This window comes from Leptodactylus fuscus, chromosome 5, assembly GCF_031893055.1.
Source record: "Leptodactylus fuscus isolate aLepFus1 chromosome 5, aLepFus1.hap2, whole genome shotgun sequence".
NCBI lineage: Eukaryota > Metazoa > Chordata > Amphibia > Anura > Leptodactylidae > Leptodactylus > Leptodactylus fuscus.
In genome coordinates, this window is record NC_134269.1 from 109,416,044 (window position 1) to 109,442,420 (window position 26,377).

General features: G+C 44.9%; 1 protein-coding gene across 1 annotated transcript in view; it reads left to right on the forward strand.

Moving 5' to 3' along the window:
• CAMK1D (calcium/calmodulin dependent protein kinase ID) overlaps window positions 1–26,377 on the forward strand; it is a 213,518-nt gene that overhangs the window by 107,396 nt on the left and 79,745 nt on the right. Inside the window, exon 2 of the mRNA XM_075274016.1 lies at window positions 14,616–14,747. Within this exon, the coding sequence (XP_075130117.1) occupies window positions 14,616–14,747 (132 nt within the window). The remainder of the gene's footprint in view (window positions 1–14,615; window positions 14,748–26,377) is intronic.

Sequence of the window (26,377 nt, forward strand, 5' to 3'; positions counted from 1 at the left end):
AAAGGAGGGAAGGGGGGAGGGACGAAAGGAAGGAGAGGGGAACAGAAGGAGGAGGGGGGGTCCAAACCCAGAACCAGATCTCGAGCCAAACCCAAGATGTCCCTATACGGCTGGGATCCCTGAAATAAAATCCACGAGGTCCAAGCCCTCAGGAAGGATTCATGTTTGTCTCGAAGAGACGCCATAAGGTCCTCCATAGCCTGAATGTCCTCCACCTTACGGATCCAGTGGCGTAGGGACGGGGGGTTAGGAGACTTCCAGAGGGCAGGGATACAGGCTCTGGCAGCATTGATCAGGTGGCGAATCGCCGAGCGGCGGTAAGCCCGCCGGGGAATATTGGAGAGGTGTAGAAGGAAGCAAGCCGGGGTATTGGGAAGGGAAGACTGGAAGATTTGAGAAGTCAGGCGGTGGACACCATCCCAGAAGCCCCTCAAAGCCGAACAACTCCAGAAGACATGAAGGAGGGTCCCCTCCTCCGAACCACAGCGCCAACAAAGCGGAGAGGTGGTGGGGAAAAACTTGTGCAGCAAGGCCGGGACATGATACCATCTGGTGAGAATCTTGTAGCCCGCCTCCTGAAACTTACAAGCCACAGAGCTTTTGTGGGCGAGCTCCAAGATCCTGACACAGTCCACATCCGAAAAGGAGAGAGAGAGATCAGTCTCCCATTTAGCTAGGAAGGGGGGTCTATGGCCCGGAGGAGGGGAAACCAAGAGCGAGTAGAGCTCCGAGAGAGAATGGCGTAAAAGGCCAGATCCAGAACAAGCCTTCTCAAAGCCCGTAAGAGGTCTGTCAAAGGCGTCCGGGTCTGACAGCGAGGAAAGGAAGTGGCATTAATGGAGGAGAAGGTCAGGGAGTCCATGTTCGGGATCCGGGACCCACCCCGGGGGGACGAGAGAAGGAAGGGAGGTAGGGAAAAATGAGGAGAAAAAAGGGGGGAGAGAAGAAAGGGTAGGGCGAGGAAGAGGGGGGAGGACCAAGACAGACACCAGTTAGGGAAGCGGAATTGGGATAGGGTAAGATAGACCAAAAGGGACAACACAGACAACCAAGTGGAAACCGAGCTCGGCTAGTTCAAGCCCGGGAGACACCAAACAGTGGGACAATCCCACTAATGCAAGTCTCAGAGGCACACCGCAGTACGGACTCAGAGAGCTGCCGAAGAACTCTAACTGGGGGAGAGGTAGATCCGAAAACCCAAGCTACCCATTCCCACAACGACAAAACCCATCAAAAAGCAAAGGAAAGAATGAAGGGGTCAAAACCAACAGCAGCCGTAAGGTCATGAGCTCCTTCAAGTTCTAACACCTCCGCGCCCCGGGCAAACCGGAGCACCCCACGATCAGAAAAGAGCAAGAACAACAGAATCGTCTGCAACCCCAGATACGGCGCACCCCGAATGGAGTGCAACACAGCCAGGAGCAGAGGAGAGAGAGACGCGGGGCGCCCCGGCCCAGCCAGGGAAGGGAGGGGGGGCGAGACACGTCGCAGGGGGGCAGCGAAGACCGAGGGCCAACACCGCCCCCATGCGGGGCACATAGCTTAGCACAGAGTGAAAAGATAAAAATAAACAGATCCACGGTAAACAGTAAACCAAAATATAGCAGAGCAACGACGTGTGGGCCTCAATTGGCCCCGACTGGACCATCAAAGTCTATGTAGCAGGCAGAGATGCAGATCCTCCGGGAGAGGCTACAGAAGAGACCACAAGTTGGCGCCTCTGGCGCGGCAATGGGGGGGAGGAAGGCCTTGCAGAAGGGGGGGGGGGGGCAGGGAGAGGATACTCCAGCCAGTCCGGCAGGGACAAGTCCGGGACATCCAAGAAGTGAGCCAAGGCCTCCACTTGATCCGGGGAGTGGAGGGTGAAGACGGCACCATTGCGGCGTATTTGCAGGTGGAGTGAACTAAGACTTTAACATGTGTAGCTAGTCTTTTATTTTGACAAGACTGAGACTTTTATGACTGATTTTGCATGAAACTGTTTAATATGAAAATACTGAATGCACTAACATCCATTTAACAAATTACTCTGCAACCCTCTTCATCCTTACTAGGCATAACTTTAACATGTGAGTCACCATGGATTTCTTAATTGTGGCAATAAGCAGTAGTTCCAGTATGACATAAATACTGGCAATATTAAAAATGAATCCCAACTTTGTAGCAATGCCAATTTAAATGGTATAATATAACTAGTATATTTAAATGATGCAAATATGAGTATTTTATTTATTTCTCCAAATTTCTTACTTTTTTTATTTTAATGTGGCTGTTGAGCACCATTCAAAGTTAAATGTAGCTCATAGTGAATAAAAGGCTCAGGACCTATGACCTAAACTTTAGATTCTAAAGCAGAGGCAGATTATTCTGGTATTGCAAGGCCTGGCAAAAAAAACCCAACCCAAAACCCCTAAGGGCTAGTTCACACGGGGTTCCGTGCAGTGCACTGCTATCTCGTCGCAGCTTTCTTCTCTGGATTAGGCCCAAATGAATGGGCCTAGTCTGGAGGGTGGTATCGTGAGGCGGACGCCGTGGCTGAATCAGCCGCAGAATCTGCCTAAAGAAATGGCAGCTCGATTCTTTCTTGCTCGCTCAGTCGCGGAAAAAGGAAATCAATGGCTCCCTTTGATTTCAATGGGAGGCGGCAGGATTTTGACGCGGATTCTGTGTCAAAATCCTGACCATTTTGCCCCATGTGAACTAGCCCTTAAACAGCTGCACTGAATGAAAATCAAAGGAGTTACAACTTTCAAAATGCAACAGTGAGATGAAAAACATTACTGCATCCTGAAGGATGAAGCTAGCTGCATCCTTGAAAAAGACCTTTCTCTGCCTCCACCATTTCTAGTTTTCTTCATAATTTAATCATAAGACAATAGGCTCCATTCCACTGATTCCAGAACAGTTGGAATTTTTACTTTATCCCCCACCATTCTCAAGCAATGGTGCAGTTAGTGCCTGATATGCAAAATAAGGCTCTCTACTGTCAAGTTTGTAGTCTTGGGAATAAGGGGAATGTTTCTGACTGTCTGACAATGTCCAATTAAAGGTGGACAAAATCACACCCCCTACTGCCTGAGATCACCCAATACAGTACAAAGCCTAATCTGCCTATTGGACACCAAAACTAACTGCACTTATTGCTTGGGAATGATGAAAACTAGAGAACAAATTCCCACTGTGCCAGTAAGAGTGGAGCTGTATGTATTAACCTCTTCCCTACTTCTGCCATAGTAAGCATGATGTGCACACTTAAACAGTATGTAAACCATGCCTGGCGGGTGTCATCCATTATATATGACTGTCACTTTTAATAACACACTGACCGTGGCATCTCAGTGGTTTTTCTATATGATTTGCCCCCGAATGCCATCCCTGTGTTTGGGGCGAGCCAATGTTCCGATTTGGCCGCCCTGGGTCTGATCAATGACCCCAGATCTGCCCTGCCACTGTATACCAGGTTGATCCTGCCAAAACCTATATGGTGAACAAAATATAAAAAAACAATGTAGAAAACCACAGGAAACAATTTTTTTTCCCCCGCTATCTTGCCACACAAGATATTCCATAAAAAGTCATCAGAATGTAAAATGTGCCAATAAAAAACTCAGCTTTTCTGGTAAAAATAAGCCCTCAACCAGCTTTGTCATCAGAAAAATAAAAATGTTATGCCTTTCAGAAGCTATGAACCCCAAAATGGTGTCATTAAAAAGCAAATCTCATTTTGCAAGAATGAAGCCCTCATATAGCTACATTACCAGAAACTAAAAAGGTCTGCTTTAGGCCAGGGCCCCACGTGACATAAAGGCTGGATGTTAGGATTCTGCCTTGTGTACTGGAATCAGGTGCCCTGAAGCAAGATGGCGGGAAGGGCTTCGCTGAACTAAGTTTCCTGTTTCCTGCAGCTGGGCTGGACTCCTGGTCACATGCCTCTGGTCACATGCCTTTTAAGGGGCGTGGTATCTTCTGCACATTGCTTGTGTATTCTGTTGGAGTTTCCTCTGACTGACCTCAAGCTCCTGGAGCTGGCTTTATCCCGCTGGTTCCCCAATCCTGCTGGGTCTTGCAGTCCTCCTCAAGATCATCTCTATTTGCTGCTGTACCCCTGCTGGGCTCCCTGACTCAGTCACCTGACTACTCATCCTTCGGCTTAGCTGCTGCACCTGGCGACTCCGCTGCCCGCACGGAAGTGCGAAAGGTCTGCGCCTGCTGTCGCTGAAGACCCCGGTGCCTATTCGTCCACCTGGTCCGCTCTCCGGGATTCCCGTCCACCGACAGACTCTATCTGCCCTGACATCATTTGACCTCTGCCTGGTTACGCACCGCCTTCCCGCTCTCAGCCGGCCCTTACTGTCTGCTTGTCTATCCTGTGTCAGATTTGCAATAAAGGATTGAAACCGGACCACTGGCCTCCTGCGTATCCACTCATATTGTGACAGGATACACAAGCCATCATGGAGGTCGTCACACTTCAGTCCCTAGACGCTCGCCTGAAACAGGTGAGCAGTCTCACGCAGACGCTGGCTACGGAGGTCCAGGACGTCAAGAAGCGCCTGGCTCTCCTGGAGGTACAGGTCAACCAAAATGCGCAGCAGATTGGAACTGCTTTACAGGACATAAGCGCTCGTACTCAGACGTTGGAACGTCACATTTCCAGTGGCCCCACTACGCCTCCAGCACCAATTTCGCCAAGTTCAGGGGCTTCATCAATCAATGCCATTTATATTTCGGCACTCATGAAGCACAATTTCCCACAGATCGCTCTAAGGTGCTGTGCATAATAATGTTACTAACCCACAAGGCCATCGCTTGGGCTAACCCCCTTATTGAGACAAACGATGATCGACTCAACAACCTTGATGAGTTTGTAGCCGCCATGACACAGATGTTTGATGACCCCCACCGGAGGGCTACGGCAGAAACCACCTTATTGGCGCTCAAACAGGGTAGACGTCCGGTTATCGATTACGTCATGAAGTTCCGGAGATGGGCGGTGGATACCACGTGGGACGCCAATGCCCAACTTCCGTTGTTCCGTAAGGGCTTATCAGGAGCTATGAAAGATGAATTAGCCCGGGCCGAGGCTCCCGACAATTTGGATGACTTCATTAATCATTGTGTCCGGATTGACGCCCGGATGTCGGAGCGCCGGCTGGAGAGATGGAAGGCTCTAAATCGCAGTAGTGACCCATCCTCATGGGGTTTCCCAAGGGAGGTTACAAGCAAGCCTTCCCAGCGGCCGGAGGCCGAACCCATGCTGGTCGACTCCTTGCAGCATCGCGAGAGGAATGACCGCCGAGAGCACCGGCTGCGGGAGAAACTTTGTCTGTACTGCGGTGATCCCAGTCACATGTTATTGAACTGTCCCATACGACCTCCTAAGATGGTAGCCGCGGTAGCTGATCACGAGTTATCAGATGAGGAGTCTGTCAGTTCAGATCAGAATCTACCATTAAACGCAATTATTCAGACTGTTTCCTCTATGCTGCCTCCTCCTCGGCTCGGGAACAAGAGAACGCATTGCCTTGTGTCCGTCCGCATTAAGAAGGGATCTGACTGGTTGGAGACATCGGCCATGATTGATTCCGGGGCCAGTGGAAATTTCATGGACTCCACATTTGCCGCTCAGAATAAGATCGGGATCAAGAAAAGACAGGCTCCTGTATTAATGGAGACGGTAGACGGTTCCCCCCTAGCTTCGGGTCCAGTGGATCTAGAAACAGAACCTTTACAGATCTACATCCCACCGGAACATAAGGAGACGCTGTCCTTCATGTTGATTACATCTCCTCACTTCCCCATCATTTTTGGGCTCCCCTGGCTTCAGGCACATAATCCCTCAATTAACTGGGGAACAGGGCAGGTGACCTTTCCAACACTGCCCCTAGTGAATGCAGCAGCCACTGAGGTACCGACTGCCAAGTTAAATACTGCTGGTGTTCTCCCCCCGGAGTATGTGGACTTCGCAGATGTCTGTGATAAGACCAGGGCAGACTCTCTGCCTCCACATCGGCCGTATGACTGCCCCATTGAATTGCTACCTGGAGCGGCTATTCCATTTGGACATATTTACCCGCTTGCGGGGCCGGAATTAGAGGCCTTGAAAGTGTACATCGAGGAGAATTTGGGCAAGGGATTCATCCGTCCTTCCTCGTCCCCGGCTGGGGCCCCGATATTTTTTGTCAAGAAGAAGGACGGGTCCTTAAGACCGTGCATTGATTACAGAGACCTTAATAAGGTGACGGTACGTAACCGATATCCGTTACCCCTAATTCCCGAACTTCTAGAGAGGGTCCGCCATGCCAAGATCTTTACCAAACTAGATCTCCGGGGGGCTTACAATTTGCTACGCATCCGACCGGGGGATGAATGGAAGACCGCATTTCGCTCCCGCTATGGGCACTTTGAGTATTTAGTAATGCCATTCGGACTATGTAACGCGTCGGCCACATTTCAGCATTTGGCCAATGACATTTTTCGAGACTTACTGGACCGTTTCGTCATCATCTACCTGGACGATATCCTGATTTTTTTCTGATTCCATTGCCGATCATCAGGAGCATGTCAAGACGGTCTTGAGGCGCCTCCGGGAGAACAAGTTGTATATTAAATTGGAGAAATGTGACTTCCACACGACTAAAGTTCAATTCCTGGGCTATATCCTTTCACCTCAAGGTATTAGCATGGACGATAGCAAGGTCCAAGCTGTGCTCAACTGGCCGGTTCCCAAATCCATCAAGGAGATTCAGCGGTTCATTGGCTTTGCCAATTTCTATAGACGCTTTATTAAGAACTTTTCGGAAATTGTGGCCCCTATCACTAAACTGACAAGAAGAGCAGCATCTTTTAGCTGGACTCCACAAGCCCAGGAGGCCTTTGACAGACTTAAGGACAAGTTCACATCGGCACCAGTATTGGTACACCCTGACCCGGCTCGCCCTTTCATAGTCGAGGTGGATGCCTCCGATTCAGCTGTCGGAGCCATACTGTCCCAGAGGGTCGGGGAGAAGGAGTTGTTGCATCCCTGTGCTTTCTACTCCCGGCAACTTTCTGCGGCAGAACAGAATTATGATATCGGGAATAAAGAACTGTTAGCTATCATTTCGGCCTTTAAGGAGTGGAGGCACCTTCTGCAAGGGACCTCTCAGCAGATTATTGTGTTAACAGACCACCGGAATTTAGAATTTGTGCAGTCCGCCAGGTGTTTGTCTCCCCGGCAGGCGCGGTGGAGCTTATTTTTGACTCGTTTTAATTTCTTGATTTCTTACAGGCCAGGCTCGCGGAACGGGAAGGCGGATGCCTTGTCCCGTATGTTTGCAGAGGGAGCCACAGCAGAGGTCCCTACGAGGACAATTGTTCCAGATTCTAATTTTGTGGCGGTGTTGCATGATCGGGACCTGTTGAACAACATTAAGGAGGCATACGAGACGGACCCCTTCCTTGCTCAGCCATCTACGGACGTGTCATTAAGGTTCAAGAACCACGTATGGATGGTGGGGCAGCGCCTGTATGTTCCAGAAGGGGCACGCTTGAAGGTCTTGAAATTTCTTCATGATTCCAGGTTGGCCGGACATACGGGAACTCAGAAGACGCAAGAGCTGGTCGGGCGATTCTTCTGGTGGCCGGAACTCCTAGGGGACGTTAAGAAGTATGTCCAATCCTGTGAAGTGTGTGCCAGGAACAAGGTGCCACGATCCGCACCTACGGGCCTTCTACAACCCCTGCCGGTCCCTTCACGTCCTTGGGGGTCTATATCTATGGACTTCATTGTGGAGCTTCCAGTTTCCAAGGGGAGGAACACGATCCTCATGGTGGTGGACCGTCTGACGAAGGCGGCACATTTCATTCCTTGCACAGCGCTACCATCAGCCAAAGAGACAGCGGATTTAGTGGTAGAAAACGTGTTTCGCCTGCATGGAGTCCCGGACGACATAATTTCTGATCGGGGGGTCCAGTTCACCGCAAGGTTCTGGGGGGCTTTCTGTGCAGCTCTTGGAATTCAGGTACAACTATCTTCTGCCTTCCACCCGCAGACCAACGGACAGACAGAACGGACGAACCAGACGTTGGAGCAGTACATACGTTGTTATATTTCACAGCTGCAAGATGACTGGGTCCAGCTACTACCTTTAGCAGAGTTTTGTTATAACAATACACAGAGTTCTTCCACGAAGATGTCGCCATTTTATGCGAACTTGGGATATCATCCAAAGGTCGTGCCGAGACTGACTGTGGATGGTCCGGTTCCCGCTGTTTCGGAGAGGGTGGCTACATTGCAGCAGGAGCTGGAGGTCCTGAAACAAACACTGTTTGCAGCCCAGGAACGTTACAAGAGAGCAGCAGATCGACACCGGCGACCGACCCCGACGTTCAAGGTGGGCGATGCGGTCTGGCTTTCCACCAAGAACTTAAAACTCAAGGTCCCATCGAGGAAGTTGGCTCAAAAATTCATGGGTCCCTACAGGGTCGTGGCTCTAGTGGGTGCGGCGGCTTGTCGATTACGGCTACCGAAGACCATGAAGATTCATCCGGTATTCCACGTTTCCTTACTGAAGACCGTAGTTCCGAATCCTTTTCCTGGACGTACACCTGCTCCACCGGGTCCGGTCAAAGTGGAGGGCCAAGAGCACTTTCTGGTAGAGAAGATTGTGGATTCCAGAATATTTCGGAACAGGCTGCAGTATTTGATCAAGTGGCAAGGATACCCGTCTGAAGACAACTCCTGGGAGCCACCAGCCAACATCAACGCCCCTCGTCTGATCGCTCAGTTCCATCAGAGGTACCCTAGGAAGCCAGGTCCTGGGCCGTCCAGAGGCCGTCCTTAGGGTGGGAGTACTGTTAGGATTCTGCCTTGTGTACTGGAATCAGGTGCCCTGAAGCAAGATGGCGGGAAGGGCTTCGCTGAACTAAGTTTCCTGTTTCCTGCAGCTGGGCTGGACTCCTGGTCACATGCCTCTGGTCACATGCCTTTTAAGGGGCGTGGTATCTTCTGCACATTGCTTGTGTATTCTGTTGGAGTTTCCTCTGACTGACCTCAAGCTCCTGGAGCTGGCTTTATCCCGCTGGTTCCCCAATCCTGCTGGGTCTTGCAGTCCTCCTCAAGATCATCTCTATTTGCTGCTGTACCCCTGCTGGGCTCCCTGACTCAGTCACCTGACTACTCATCCTTCGGCTTAGCTGCTGCACCTGGCGACTCCGCTGCCCGCACGGAAGTGCGAAAGGTCTGCGCCTGCTGTCGCTGAAGACCCCGGTGCCTATTCGTCCACCTGGTCCGCTCTCCGGGATTCCCGTCCACCGACAGACTCTATCTGCCCTGACATCATTTGACCTCTGCCTGGTTACGCACCGCCTTCCCGCTCTCAGCCGGCCCTTACTGTCTGCTTGTCTATCCTGTGTCAGATTTGCAATAAAGGATTGAAACCGGACCACTGGCCTCCTGCGTATCCACTCATATTGTGACACTGGAAAAGATAACAGCAGTCCCACATTGCGGGAAAATATGTGCAGCAGACATGCTATGATTTCCAAAACCGTCACAGTTATGGAAGTTGCAGCATGTCCGTTATACATACGGAAACACTGGCAGTTTCCCTCTAGATATATTTGAATCGGGAAACCTCTGCAGACCTTCTGTGAAAAGCACTGCGGGAAAAACCGTGATGCTCTGCCATGGCAGTTTTTCCCACAGTGCTTTTTTGCTGCAGCCCGCTATGTGGGCACTTAATCTAAAGGGTTAAATGACTTACAGTATGGTGTGTGTGAATCTAGTTCTAAAGGCTCTATTACGTAAACTACATTGAGTTCTTCAGCTGTTACTTGACCTGGCAGGATTCAGAAAACAGGAGGTTGTCTGGGTGTACCATATGCTACAACATACTTGTATTGTAACCATTCAGTCCTCTTTTTTAAGACAGAATATTCAGTTACTATATACTTTAAACGTGATCTATTTGTTTTAATGGTATCTCTCTATATAATTCAGCACTAATAAATCTATAAAGATACACTATTTAATTTTGTTCAGCTACAAATTCATCCAAGTACTAAAGTCTTAGATTAGAAGTAAAACATACCTTTGTTATATAGTCTGTTGTTTCCAGGTTTCTGAATGCTTATTTATAGATGTGCTTTTAAGTGACACACAGATTTGATGGCAGCTAAAGGGAAGCTAGCAATAGTAAGAGACCCTGAAGTGAATACATAGCTTAGATAAAGATATGTCTGTGGCACCCTTCTGCTGTGGACATGTGTTCAGTGTAAGCATTAAACAATTACCATTAATTCTACTTAGCAACAAAAAACATTGCACATGCAATGTTGATAAATCTGAGCAGATAAAATCAAAACAAGTTGTTCCCGGTATTCAGAAAACAATTATATGAAAGATTCATTTTTAGGCTAAGGGCGGGTTCACACCTGCGCCCAGTCTCTGCTTTGCAGGTTTACATCTTCTGCCCGAGAAACTAGACAAGAGATTGAAACCAGCAGTTAGCTTTCAAACCCATTCATTTGAATGGGTTTTGTAAAGTGAGTGCCCGTGAGCGGACACAAAGTTGGACCCGGTTTCTCCGCGGAGACCAGAAGACGCTCACGGGCGGACACAGACCACCGGGTTTCTGTCTCCTGTCCAGTTTCTTGGGCAGAAGACGGAAATCCACAAAGCGGAGACTGGACGTAGGTGTGAACCTGCCCTTAGACCCCATGTTGCGAAAACGCAGCCTTTTTTTGCAGATTGTGTTGCATTTTTGTAAGCCAAAGCCAAGAATGGATGCAAAAAGACTGGGAAATATATAGGAAGTTCTTATACTTCTGCCTTCTGCTCAAGCCACTCCTGATTTTGTTTCAAACATCCCCCCCAGCAAAGTCTGCAACAAGAAAGATGCGTTTCCGCAATGTGGAGACTTAGCTTAAACTACTTTTTAGTGCATAACTTAAAGGATTTTGCCACTAAAGACACTTGTCCTGAGGGAATTGCCATCCCAGCAGCCCCATAGACACAAATTGAGTGCTAGTCATGCTAGCATGCTAGAGCTACACACACACACACACACACACACACACACACACACACACACACACACACACACACACACACACACATATATATATATATATATACACTCACCGGCCACTTTATTAGGTACACCATGCTAGTAAGGGGTTGGACCCCCTTTTGCCTTCAGAACTGCCTCAATTCTTCGTGGCATAGATTCAACAAGGTGCTGGAAGCATTCCTCAGAGATTTTGGTCCATATTGACATGATGGCATCACACAGTTGCCGCAGATTTGTCGGCTGCACATCCATGATGCGAATCTCCCGTTGCACCACATCCCAAAGATGCTCTATTGGATTGAGATCTGGTGACTGTGGAGGCCATTGGAGTACAGTGAACTCATTGTCATGTTCAAGAAACCAGTCTGAGATGATTCCAGCTTTATGACATGGTGCATTATCCTGCTGAAAGTAGCCATCAGATGTTGGGTACATTGTGGTCATAAAGGGATGGACATGGTCAGCAACAATACTCAGGTAGGCTTTGGCGTTGCAACGATGCTCAATTGGTACCAAGGGGCCCAAAGAGTGCCAAGAAAATATTCCCCACACCATGACACCACCACCACCAGCCTGAACCGTTGATACAAGGCAGGATGGATCCATGCTTTCATGTTGTTGACGCCAAATTCTGACCCTACCATCCGAATGTCGCAGCAGAAATCGAGACTCATCAGACCAGGCAACGTTTTTCCAATCTTCAATTGTACAATTTCGACGAGCTTGTGCAAATTGTAGCCTCAGTTTCCTGTTCTTAGCTGAAAGGAGTGGCACCCGGTGTGGTCTTCTGCTGCTGTAGCCCATCTGCCTCAAAGTTCGACGTACTGTGCGTTCAGAGATGCTCTTCTGGCTACCTTGGTTGTAACGGGTGGCTATTTGAGTCACTGTTGCCTTTCTATCAGCTCGAACCAGTCTGGCCATTCTCCTCTGACCTCTGGCATCAACAACGCATTTCCGCCCACAGAACTGCCGCTCACTGGATGTTTTTTCTTTTTCGGACCATTCTCTGTAAACCCTAGAGATGGTTGTGCGTGAAAATCCCAGTAGATCAGCAGTTTCTGAAATACTCAGACCAGCCCTTCTGGCACCAACAACCATGCCACGTTCAAAGGCACTCAAATCACCTTTCTTCCCCATACTGATGCTCGGTTTGAACTGCAGGAGATTGTCTTGACCATGTCTACATGCTTAAATGCACTGAGTTGCCGCCATGTGATTGGCTGATTAGAAATTAAGTGTTAACGAGCAGTTGGACAGGTGTACCTAATAAAGTGGCCGGTGAGTGTGTGTGTATATATATATATATACACCGTATTTTTCGGACTATAAGACGCACTTTTTTCCCCAAAATTTGGGGGGAAAAGAAAGGTGCGTCTTATAGTCTGAATGTGGTGCCTGGCACCCGCTGTAATAGAGAGGCGGAAGCCGGCAAGGGATAGACGCCGGGGCCTGAGACATCGCTGCGCTCCTCTGCCCTGCATGAAGCCAGCAGCGGGAGGAATGATGCTATTCCGCTCCTCCGTCCCCCCGCCGCTGGCTTCATGCAGGGCAGAGGAGTGTAGCGATGTCGCAGGCCCCGGCACCTGTGCCAGCGTCTATCCCTCACCGGCATCCGCCTCTCTAGTACAGCGGATGCCGGGTCAGTATCGGTGGCCCCTTCTCCCCCGGGGCCGGTCCCCACCGGCCCCGTACCTCTGAAGTTGCAGGCCGGCTCCTGCGCGGCGATATCGCAGGAGCCGACCTGTTTGGGTGACAGCCGGGAGCCTAATGAGGCTCCCAGGTCTGTCACGGCTATATTAGTATTGCGGCTGGTCTCTATGACCAGCCGTAATACTAATAGACAGAATGTCCCATAGATGGCAATACACTTGTATTGCCGTCTATGGGACTTGCAATCAAGCGACCGCAGGTTCAAGCCCCCGGGGGGGAATAAAATAGTAAAAAAAAAAAAAAAAAGCTTTAAAAATATCTAATAAAAATATGAAATAAATAAAAGTTCTAAATCACCTCCTGGTTTTTTTTCAATACAAGGTGATCTAAGAAAAAAACATTCCCCAAAATGGTATAACTAAAAAGTACTTCTGGCTCCGCAAAAAAAAACACTCTATGCATCCCCGTACAGCTGCAGGGTCACCTGTCAATGTGGCCTTGCAGCTGTTGCAAAACTACAACTCCCATATATTAAATATTTTACCAGTTTTTGCTTCAAATTTTTTTTTCCCTATTTTCCTCCTCTAAAACCTAGGTGCATCTTATAGTCCGAAAAATACGGTATATATGTGTGTGTGTGTGTGTGTGTGTATATATATATATATATATATATATATATATATATATATATATATATAGAGAGAGAGAGAGAGATTGTTATATGTGATATGTGTCTATGTAGCAAAACTCCTTTAACTACTTGCTAACCAACCACAGACTATGTCAGTGACAGCTGAGCTCCCTATAGAGAAAGTAGTGGTAGTTTGATGACACACCCCTGAGGTCTTCATGATCACTGTATACACAATGGCCCAGATTTACTATTGTGGTTAGGACTAGACATTGGTGTAACTGTGGTGCATTTGTGGCACATCTTTGGTGCATCTTGATTGGAATAAAACTTTTCAGCTTACTAGACATGTAGATGTGGTTTCTCAGGAAAAGGGGCATGGTTTAAATATGCCAAAATGCACCAAAATAATGTTATAAAATTCTGACTAATGTAGTTAAAGTAATCCAGCTAGATTTATAATTCAGCATCAATCACTGTGATAAATCCGGCATATTTTCAAATTTGGGCGATATATATACACACACACACCAGGGGAAATGGCCTGGCCATTAATTGAGTAATCAATGTGATACATAATACACAACTATAGGGCAATTATATAGTCTAATTGACATATCTAAAGATTATCTTATATGGTAGATGAACTGGCAGTGATAATGGCTATATGTGCCTCTCAGGCTTCTATTCCTAACAGAAATTAGAAGAAGATCACTACATACAGGATCCCACCTGACACAGCCTGTGTAGACAGGAGAATCTATAGTAGATACACAGGTAGTATGTAGCAGACTGTGACAGCAAGGTCCTGGCCCCATTTCCTATATACTGTCTCTGCTGCTAGGAACGGACCCTGCATGACAATAGGCAGTGGATAACAAGATATAAGGAAGTGACCCGCCTAGTAGTTAGAATTTTGGAGGGATTTTCAGCACAAAGCGATTTGCAGTTTTGATCATATTGGTTATCATAGAAGCACAGATTAGTGGAAACAACAATGTCCATTTAGTTTCAGTTGCAGTGGAACACAATACATTCTTTTGGGTTCCTGCAACCTACAAACAACTTATCATAAGAAGCCCCATTTAACAAACCTAAAAATCAACCCCATAAATATTGCACCAATATTATTGGTGGAGGATAATTTCTGTGTTTTTTAGTTCATAAATGTGGCAAAACCTACCGTAATTTATCTAACACTATTTTACACTTCCATATACAATGTAAATGTAATCTTTTGACATTTAATAACTTTGTCCTCTTTTTTTGCTTTTCCAAAGGGGAGCATTTTCAGAAGTTGTTTTAGCTGAAGACAAGCAGACTGGTAAACTTTTTGCTGTGAAGTGTATTCCAAAGAAAGCTCTAAAGGGAAAAGAAAGCAGCATAGAAAATGAAATTACTGTTCTGAAGAAGTGAGTACCTATGATATCAAAAACCAAAAAGCAAATTGCAATGTCAAAGATGATGTTTATATTGTCTTTAAAGCTAATATAAGATTACACAATTATTTTGCATACATTTAGACCTTATTCACACAACGGACCTTGTATACACACTGCATAACGGCTATTTACGTTATATATGTTTGTCTCACAGCTTTTTTTTAAACCATGAACGTCCATGGTTCTATTTACATGTACTTTTTTGACAGATTGTTTTTCACAGCTGTCAAAAAACTGACACACTCGATCTTTTTTCATTTTAACCCCTAGACGTCACTTATCATGTCGCTCTATATGATGCCTGATGCTACAGTCACATTAATTTGCCAGAAGTTCTTTTCCCAGGTAGACTGTAATATTAGTTTGTCACCGGTGAGTCAAATAACAGACATGGACACCAGTGTCCATCCTCTTCCCAACCCAGCCCTTCAGGGTTTATTTTATAAGCTCAGATAAATAAAGCACGTCCATCAAAATATAGGTATCATTTTAAGCTACATTAATAACCATTTTGGGAAATTAAGCAAGAACACGCGTCACTTCTGGGACGAACCAATACTGTGGGTCTGTATAACCATCTCTGGGTTCTGTGGGCTGGTCACATTGTATGAAAATGATAACATCTAGTTTCCTAATGGGACAAGAATGGCGTGTATATCAGTATCCAACTTGGGCAGAACAAGAGGTCCATATAAGGGTGAAGAAAAATGTTACGATATTACACAATCTGATGGTGTTACATAACTTGACAAAATGGGTTCAGCAGCTCTTTCAGACCTTTGTAATACAAGAATATAAGTACACATATAAGAAATGAGAATTCCTCTAACAAATTAAAGTCAAACACCTGTGATTTATAGCTGCTCCTGCAGGAGTGATGAGTTTTGGAATCTCCATGCTGAAGCTACCATCCTGGAGTTATACTGCGATAAGGGAAACTTTCAGGACTTTTAGCAACAAAATGAAACCCTTCTTAGTGATCATACTAGAGTGAAACTGCCCAATCGCATTGTTCTAGTTAATAACAGTTCAAGTTGAGATTTTACCAAATCTCTCCCACAAGCTGCAGAAATGTTCCTCACAGAAATTGAAGGGGGCATTCATGCTAGCGCCGCTGGGTGTCTTTTCTGAGTCTGGGGCTGATTTGCTTCCCCCTCACAGGTCTTATGATTCTAAGGAATGGTTATACAATATTTCCAATATGGAAAGACTGGCCATGAAAGATTATATTAAAGAGAGTCTTCTCAAAGGTCATATCCGTCTTTCTACATCTTCGGTGGGTGCTGTTTTGGGGGTTATTTTTGTTAAAAGTAAAGACAGAGGATTAACACCATGTATTGTTTACTATGATTTAAACAAAATTACAGTTAAAAACCAATGCCCTTGTCCTCCCATCACTGACTTACTAAATCAAATCTCTGGATCAAAGTCGTTCTCCAATCTTGATCTACAGGGATGTGTTTAAGACAGTGCAGATACCCCAGAGGGTCACTGTGAATTTTATGTCTCAAAATTTGGTCAATGATATTTTTTAAAATTTTATTGGACATTTGTTATTGTGTATCTTGAGAATATTCTTGCATTTTTTTCCCTGACTGGGCTTCTAATGTCAAACATTTAAGGTCATTTCTCTGGCTAGTCAGGAAAAAAAACACTTGTATGCAAAAATGAAGAAATGTGTTTTTGATGTACAAGAATTTACATTTTAGGCTGTATTCTGTTTCCTTCTACAATTCACAAGAATCCAGCCAAGGTCCAAGCTATTGTATATTAGACACACCCTACATCTCTTTAGGAATTGTAAAGATTTTTGGGTTTTGCTAATTAGTATAGGAAATAATTTGTATTATTTTTCTTCCATATCACTAAGTGTCCTCACTAGAAAGAGAGCTAACTTAGCTTATTGGAATCCATATCCTATTTTGTCCTTTAAATTACTTAAGTGTAGCTTTATGGAAGCTTCAGTCCTGGTTCAACCTGAACTTTCATGTCCATTTATTGCTGAAGTTGATGCCTCTGAAGTAGGTGTAGGTGTTATCCCATGGTGTTGCCTTCATGGCTAAACTACATCCTTTTGTCTTCTTCTCTTGCAAATTCTCTCCTTCTGATATTTATAATCATGAACTGTTCGCTATGACATGGCTTGTAAGTTTACCATGTGTTCTGGTTTGATTTCTTTTTTTTTTTTTTTTTTTTAAACTCTAAAATTTTATTAAACATTTTCATGAATTTTTACAAACAAAAACGGGGGAAAATCAAACAGATATAAAGCAGTAGACAAGTTAATCAGCAAATACCATTGCCTGAGAATCTGAAAAAAACGGGGGCGGAGCCCATAAGGAAGGGAAAGAGCAAGGAGCAGGAATAGTCATAGGCTACATAGAGCACAGTAGATGTCCCAGGGGGACCACACAGCCTGGAAAGCGTCTAGCGCATTGTTGAGCGGGGCAGTGAGATACTTCATGCTGCGAATGTCCTTCAGTCTGGCGATAAGATCCGGACCCATAGGGGAAGAGAATCTCCTCCAATGGAGAGCCATGAGTGTTTTAGTAGCCGTACACATATATAGGAACAGTTTTGAAGTCTGCTTGCCCAGGTGATTTGGCGGAAGGTTAAGTAGATAAACAAGTGGATCAAGTGGGACCCCCTGAATAAAAAGGGCTTCCAAGAGAGACTTAACCTCCAAGAAAATATGATAAAGTGAGCCCAGTTCAGTTTGACAGTGCCAGCACTGGGGAAGTATGCTGGGGTTTAGAGATTGGAGCAAAGCAGGGGTATGGTACCAGTGCATGAGAAGTTTGTATTGAGTTTCACAAAATGCAACACAAGTAGAGGACTTAGCTGCACAGGACCAAATAATCTGCCACTGACTGGGTGAGATTTGCCTTCCCAATGCTTCAGACCATTTGGTCATATACTTATGAGAGACCGGAGGTCCGCCCTCAGGAGAGGAAATAAGTCTGTAAATGGTTGAGATTAAGCCAACTGTGGAGGTACCTGCTCAGCAAATCCTCTCAAAGGCAGTGGGCGGAGAGATTTTGAGGGAGCCAAATTGAGAAACCATAAAAAGATGCAATCTGCTGGTAGTGGAACCACTCTAAGGTTGGCAAGTGAAGCTCCGAAGTAAAGTGATCAAAGGGCCTGAGCTCCAATGTCAGTGGATCTACTAAGTCGGCTATGCGAAGAGCCCTAAACGGCTCCAGGGTCTCACCATTGCTGCCGTGAGCCCCACAGGGAGGAGTGGTTTAAATAGAAAAGAGACCATGGATGAGCATGGGGAAGCTAGGGGGAAGAGTTTAGAACAAGTAGGCCAGTAGTGTTTATTTCTCAAATGGATACAGAGAATGTGTTGGTTGTGATGGGTTGGTGGATGGAATTCATCAGACCAAAGCTACTAGATTCATGCCAAACCAGGGATAACCTGCTTCTAACCACTTCATTCTAGCATCATCTCTTATTTACTGTTCTTCTTTTCCTGAAGTTCACTTGTTGCTTTGACTCAAGGACATTTTGGTCATGTGATGTCACATGATGTACTGTCTTATACAGGATTGTACAGGGTTGCACTCAAGTCCTACCCCGTTCAGTCCTCGGAGAGTGCCACCTGAAACTAGCCTCATCGATGGTGTGGTCTTGTCCACTTTAATGCCAGGCCTAAAGTTTTCCTATAAGGAACGGAGTCCAAGAATCACACTGATTCCTTCAGGTTGCCTGGTTCCCATACAGCATCCAGGTTCATTCTCTTCTACAGATAAGCAATGCACATACATATGGCCGACACTACGATTTAAAAAAATAGATTTTTATACTCCTTCATTGTCCTGTTCTCATGCAGGACACACCCTGGAAGAACTAATGGAAGATTTGAGCAAAATACAGCTATGCAGACCCTTGTATATCAAACTGTGTTGTACCATTTTCTGACACCTTTTGCAGGTGTCATCAGTTTTTCTTTGGACCAATCTGGGTGCATACTAAAAACTGTTTACACCCCTGACCTGTCATTTGATTGATGGGAAGAATCTTTTTTTTTTAAGTATATCATAGAGCATATTTTAGACAACGCCACATTATATTTAATGTCTTAATCTTATGTACAAACACTATTTCAGCATTAACATTTTTCAGACCATTTTAATATCTTATGTATAAGAGCCCTGAACTGAAAATCTGCTTTTCCTGGCTTCACACATTGATCTCATGCTGTTTTTTTTTAAAAGCGTGGCTAGTCAGAGTACATATGCTCAAGTGGATTTATGTAGAAAATTGGAACATAAGCACAACAATCTGAGTGAGTGCTTATTTACATATCTTGTTCCAGAATCTCCCACCACAACAGATGCTCAGTATGATAAGAGTGTCTATACGTGACTATGTGCCTTTTCTGCAATTTTGTATTAGAGTACCTATGAGATACATCACATGTCCATCATATTAATTTTAAATATAATGGATTTTCAGTAATTATTGAGTAATATATGGAGAGCTCTTTTTTAATTTTTGAACACTAATTTTATTAAGATATTTTCCACATAATGAACAGAATACAACATTAGTACCAACTAAACCTACCGACATGGCTTTTCAAAAGCAGTAGGAGGAGTACAACTAAGTGAGCGGAATAATGAAAAGGTAAAGTGAACTATTTGGCGGTAGTGGAACCACTCCAATTCAGAGAGGCGCAATTTTGGGTTAAGTAGTAAAAGGGCCCTAGTTCCAATGTCAAAGGGTCAGCAATGTCTGCTTGTATAAAAAGACCAAGAATGGACCATAGGAGACGATAGTGCCTCTGGGAGGAGCGAGTTATACAAAAATGAGGTCCTAGAGGAGTTCTGAGAGGTGAGAGGGAACAACATACTGCAATCAAGCCAGATGGTGAAGGATATGGAGCTGAATGTGGGGGTCCGGAGTCTGGGGGCAACAAACCCACATGAGAGTATTAGGGTGCATGGGGAGAGCCACAGCTTTTCAGTCTCCAGCCATTTTATAAAGGCCTTGGATGCGGCTCAGAAGGGTATGTATCGCAGGTGGGTGGCTCAGTAATAATGGAGAAGATGTGGGACTGACAGAGCCCCAGCCCCCCTGGGATCTAATGGCATCTGACATTCCATATAAACTGAAAGATAGCCTTCTGGAGATCTCATAGGGCAGAGCCAGGAAGGTAGAGTTTCAAAAAAGAAGAGAAGCTTCAGAAGTAAAGTCATTTTTACTGCAGCTATCCACCCTAGCAGAGAGATATGCAGGGGTGAACCTTCCCCTTTCGCCGCCCGAGCTAACTGCAGAAAGCCGCCCCCCCCTGCCGGAGGAGGGGCGGATCGGGGGCGTGGCCGAGTGAAGGGGCGGGGCTTAGTCCTGTTCGCCGGCAGAGAGTAGGCCCGGAGACTGCCTGCTCTCTGCCTTAGCGTGAGGGGAGGCTGCTGGAGCAGCACTGCTCCAGTGGCCTCCCCAAACCACCGCTCGGCGATAAGCCAGTCCAGGACAGCTTGTCCTGGACTGGCTTAGGTTAGCAAAAATGCCGCCCTCCCTGAGGCCCTGGCATAGTGCCGCCTGAAGCGCTCGCTTCAGGTCGCCTCATGGGAGGTGCGGCACTGGAGATATGTAATGGGTGCCACTTTTCTAACAGCACCTTGAGGTCTCGGAACAGACTTGACAATCTTACAGAATAGAACGTGGAGCAGGAAGGGGACAAGTGAATCCCTAGATATTTAAGGGACTGCTCTTGCCATTGGAAGTCAAAATTATTATTTAATAACTATTCTGCTTGATGGGGAATATTCAGGGGGAGGCCTTGGTTTTATAACCGGATAGGCAGGGTCAGGTGTAATGTAGCATCAACAGTGGAATAGGCGCTCCTACTAGGAATCAATTAAACATCATTTTCATTAGAGGGAGGTCATCATCTCGGAAGGTTTTGTAGTTTAGGGGGTTGATGACTAGTATCTACAGTTTCTTAGTCAGTCATGTACAATCCATTTGGAAATCATTTTCAGAGTTGGCTCACATAACCTAAACCAGAAGGGTCAGTTTGGTGACAAATGCACTGGAAGTCTAGTGGCCTGATATTTTAGCTATTAGGTACTTTTAGTCTGAATGTCTTCTGATATGAACAGCTGTCAAGTCTCCTCACTTGACAGTCATTATGTGTATATGGGGGCTAAAAGGTAATAAAAAATATGACTGATATTTGCTAATGTATTTTCCTTTCCTTTGATCTATTTGTATCCTTTGTTGAAACAGCCTCACTTTATTTCCTAGTAGTTTCCTAGCAGACTATGCCCTCTACAAGGCACTCACTGTGGGTTTTCTAATACTCTAAGTAAAGTGAAATGTGTGGAACGTATTGCAGTGACTGTATCACAGGATAAGCACAACCATATCTTTAGATGCCTTTACATTTTTTTTGTTACATTTTCTTTTGGTCGTAAAATTCTCAGGATGAATTTGTTAGGATGTTTCACAATGATATACCAGCTGGTTTCTTATCAGTGACATGTTTTTCACCAGATGTGACAAATAATCTCTGTTAGGAAAATCAGTTTTTCTAATTAGTACATTTAAAGTGTATCTGTCATTTCAAGTGACTTTTTTTTAAAAATAAGCTGTCATTTGTGCACATGATGAATACTAGATTTCACAATTATATTACTTGTATATGGTATTTTTTTTTTTTACTAGTTTTCCCCTCTGCAGGCTCCATCTCTAGTTATCAATTTTCCCTGAGCTTGTGGGTAGAGACCAGCTTCAATATTCTCTGCGATATACTGCATACAAAGAGAAAATGAGATTGTGCTTCTTTGTCCTTTTGTAGCTTAACCTTAGGTTGGTTGCAGACGACCATGGCCATGTTCAGTGTGCTATTCATGTATTTCATGGATAGCACACTGACACATTCATTTCTATAGGCCTGTACAAATGACCAAGAATTACACGGTCACATGTGTGGGCCGATGGTCTGGGCCGCAAAATATAGAACAGGTCCTATTTTGAGGCCTTGTCTTTTGTGGATCCTATTCATTTAATGAAAGGAGCCGCAGAAGCATGGCCCATGCACAGACGAAATATGGAGGACATCCACATGTTCCCTGTGTGCTGCCCATGCCTTTAATTCATGGCCAGCTGGCAGCACATGGTCGTGTGCAACCAGCCTTAGGAGCAGCAGCAACTTGAAAGATAGTATACAGTGCTACAGAGCTGTGTAGCTGTTGCAGAAGAGCTTCAAATTTTGGATCGCTGATTTTGGACCAAAAGTTCTATTGGGGTCTGAACAGGGGTGGACTGCTAATGAGGTGAGGTGAGATGAAGCAAGGCGGCACTTTTGGTGGGGCGGCAATTTGACCATTTTTTTTTTTTCTAAACTAGCCCGACAAGCCAATCTGAAAACAAAACAAAGCAGCATCTGTCCTGGGCTGGCTTAGACCTCTGTGTCTCACTGCAGGCAGCGATGTTAATTCTCCTGAGATGCAGACGTCTTATGTGTGGCCAGGTGAAGAGGAGGAGGCGGCAGCAGCAACTCCATCAAGGGATCGTAAGGTAGGTAAGTTAAGGATCTATATATTTTATTTAATAGGCTGCTACCTGCTGGAGTATCCCCAGCAGGTAGTGGCATATTTCCCTACCTATACCCAGTCCTGCTTATGGCCGCCCCTGCTTCCCCTTCTGCTATAGGACGCAGAAGAGGGGAGAAGAAGCAGCTGTGAGAAGGCCCGGGCTCGCGAACCCAGACAACTACTACTATTAATGGAGCCCCAGGGAAGGTGAATAAACCTAAAAAAAAACACTGTTACTCACCTCTCCTGGATCCTGGATTTATGGTAATGTCCCAGACGTAGGAGTAATACCAGATTCCAGAGAGGCGAGTTAGTAACAGTGTTTATTATGTTTCTTCACCTCCCGTGGGTCTCTGATTATTATACTCGAGGTCTGAAAAGACCCCCCCCCCCCACCCGAGTATAATAATAGTTCATGGGTGGGCTACAATGGGGCATAGTAGAGGTTCGGTGGGTAACTGTGGGGCATAATAGAGGTTGGGTGGGTAACTGTGGGGCACAATAGTTGGATGGGCCACTGTAGCCCCTGCAACCACTATTGTGCCTGGGACCCAAGGATGAAAGTAGGCCCAACAGCAAGCAAGTGTCCATCCATTTGTCCCATGAGGATGAAAGGAGGCCCAACAGCAAGCAAGTGTCTATTTGTCCCATTTTAATCCAGCCCCATTATTGAACTGTACTATCATCTGCCTATACATTCGTACTGTGGTGGGGCATGGGAGTCTACTGGAAAGTGAGTAGACTGTTTACTCATCTCCAGTGGGCCTACGCTTATTATACTCTGGGGTCTGATGAAACAACATAGTAGAATAAAACTTCGTGTTCGTCTGAACCCAAAATTTTTGAAAAATCTGTAAGGAGAGCCCATTCAGTCATTCATATGTGTGTGTTGCTATGGCACATTATAATGTATGGAGGGGCTAATATGGGACATTATACTACGTGGAGGCTACTACAGGACATTATATTGTATGAAGGCCACTACGAGACATTATACTGAGCAGAGGAGCCACAATGGGACATTTTACTATGCGAATGGGGGGCCCATAGCCTTTCTGATCAGCTGGGAACTATGTTACTCTTAATTTGCCCCTGGCTTCTAGTGACATCCATAAAAAAGGGATTCTCATATGCAGTTCAACTATATCCAGAGATATTAGTTGAAATACAGTTAGGATTGAGATATTTATAATTGCTTATACACCAGAAGCAAATGTCTACATTTTATAATCCCCAAGATATAAGTGTATCTAGTGACCCTCATCCATTCTCATCTTCAATATCCACAAGCCCATACACCATACACGGTGAACTACAATTTATCATAAATCCTACCAGCTGTTAATAAAGCACTGTTACAGTATCCTTAAACATTTTACAACTATGATGCTGAGACAGTTTTCAGTTCTGGAAAAACAGCAAAAATAAGTCCATATTTCATTGACTGAATATGACCTTACAATACTTTTTTTTTTTTTTTTTTAACAAATCATCAATACATCCCACTCAACTCCTATTATTTCAGTCAATATACATTTTGGGATGCATACCATATAAATGTAGATAAAACAGGTATAGAGGAGGCAAGATAAAAGAGGTTTATAACAATTAAAATTCTTTTTACTGTAAGCCGATGGCTGGTCAGGTAATGGAGGGGGTGTACATCTCACCCAGACTACTCAGGTGGGTGAGATGAGAAACTCCAGAAAGAATGGTTCTCAGCAGATACTTTAGTCTTCTGAGTGTTATTTCAAAGTTCTGTTTATTGGGCTGGATTTTTTAGGAATGGCAGGTAGGTTGGCAGTGGGACCTGTCATTCCACCCCCTCCAGTCCACACTTTGCGCTTGTTCCTGCAGCGACTCAGCTGTTGAGAGTCTCCTCGTCAAGGACGCTTAAGAAGTTGCTCCAGCAGCAGACCTTTGGCAGAGATTGGCTGGAGAGCCAACAGAGAGGTCATATTTTTTTTGGATCTGTGTCCTGAATGATTCTACTGGCTTTTGGATTTCTGTTATTTTAGGTGAGGTAACCTATTCTATGTTTAGTTAGAGCCTAGCCGGGCAGGTATTTACTTTTGTATTGTTTCCTTTTGTTGCTGCACTATATTTTTGAGTGAAAATAAAACTCTACCGTTGTTTTGGACTAAATAAACTGGACTTGTGTGTCTATGCCACCCCACCTAGCAACCCCAGACCCTGACATTACATATAATTTTCAAAATCTTACAGCAGATGGATATTTTTGCAATGTTACTGTACAGTTTGCACTTCCACTATTATTGCAATTCAAAAAATACATAAATAGTATGCACAGTATATTTCATGCACAGATAGCTTGCAGTATGGTCAAATTACTTAATTCCACCATTGGAGAATGGCTTTAGCAAAAGTGACTCACTTGTAATCACCAGTTGCATAAATTTTCCATTCTATACATTTTCCATTGTAATGTTATGGATTTTACTTCAACAAATAGGGAAACGTAAACCTTATTATGCTAACAAGTTCCTGTTTATTTTTACAGAAATTATGGCTTAAAATATTATTTCATTGACATTGGAGCATAACTGATCTGCCTCTTTTTTCCGCTGCCTGCTGTTATGTAAGCAGCTTAGTGAAAATACAAATCCTGTTTAATATAATTCTGTCCCCTCTAAATAAATCATTTCTGAATGTGAAAGCCATCGTTTTTCTTCAAAGCTCAGTACCTTTGTCTTATGGGTTTATTTTAAGAATATACATCAGACTAAAACAATCTTCATCCACATGAGGCTGTAAAATAAGCCAATTAATGTCTTCAGGGCCTATTTACACCTGTGAATAAGCTCAAATGCAGTTCTTTGTCCATGAGCATAAGGGACATAAAGGTACCAGAATAACTAACACAATCATGGAGAATAGTTCAGGTGACTAAATGCAGTATAGAGTCTACACATTATAGTCACTAACATAATTGTTTAGAATACATAATTAAGCATCTCGGAAAGCCTAAAGTGAGAGACATTTAGAAGGTTAGGCTTTTCATTATAAAGTGAATGTATAAGAGGAGCTGGTGATGATTATATGAACATCCCTCTCTGGCAACTCTGCAGGACCCGATGTTTTCACTCCTCACTTTCACAAATGTTTTCAGGACCTCTTGGTATCTTCACTCCAATGGGTATTTAATAGTCTCGATGGCAACACCCTGTTCACCCCTCAGTCCCTCTCAGCGCTGATCACTCTTATTCTGAAAAACGGCAAAGACCTGACCAACTGTGCCAGCTACTGTCCAATTTTCCTTCTCAATGTTTAAGTTAAACTTTTTTCCAAGATGCTTGCTAACCACCTCTCTCCCATATTGCAGAGCTTTGTCCAAACTGATCAGGTTGGCTTCATCTCTGGACACAAAGCATGTGATAATATCTGCAAGACACTCCTGGTGATAGAATTGGCCTGTGAAGCATTTTCACCCATGTGCCTCTTATCTGTGGATGCCGAAATGGCATTCAAACGTGTTAATTGCAGATTATTGCAGGCTACTCTTGAGCAGATGAGTATAGGCCCCCGGCTTTCTGGGGAAGATTCTATCTCTATACGGGAATGCCTCATCTAGGGTCCGAACTAACAAACTAAATCCTTTCTGATCCATTCTCTGTGCAGAATGGAATGAGACAAGGATACCCTTTATCACCTCTTTTATACACCCTGGTAATGGAATATTTGGTGGTGGCCCTACATGCTAGCCCCAGTGTGCACGGTCTCCAGGTGGGGAGCTGCTAGGTTAAATCGGCTTTATATTCCAATGATTTACTCCTCAATGTCACTCGTTCCACTCGATACTACATGACTTTCAATTGTTCGGATAAGTTCAAAGTCAGTCTTTCTAAAAGCGATTCGTTAAACGTTACCTTGTCCTCGGCCAAGATTGCCCACTTGGCTGCACAGTTTCCTTTCAAGTGGTAACCCTGCTCCACTAAATACCTGGGGATTCAGATTACATTAAATCTGCATAAATATGGTGCGCTCAGCCTCACCTTGATCGACCACATTAAAGTTTTGAAAATGGTTGGTTTT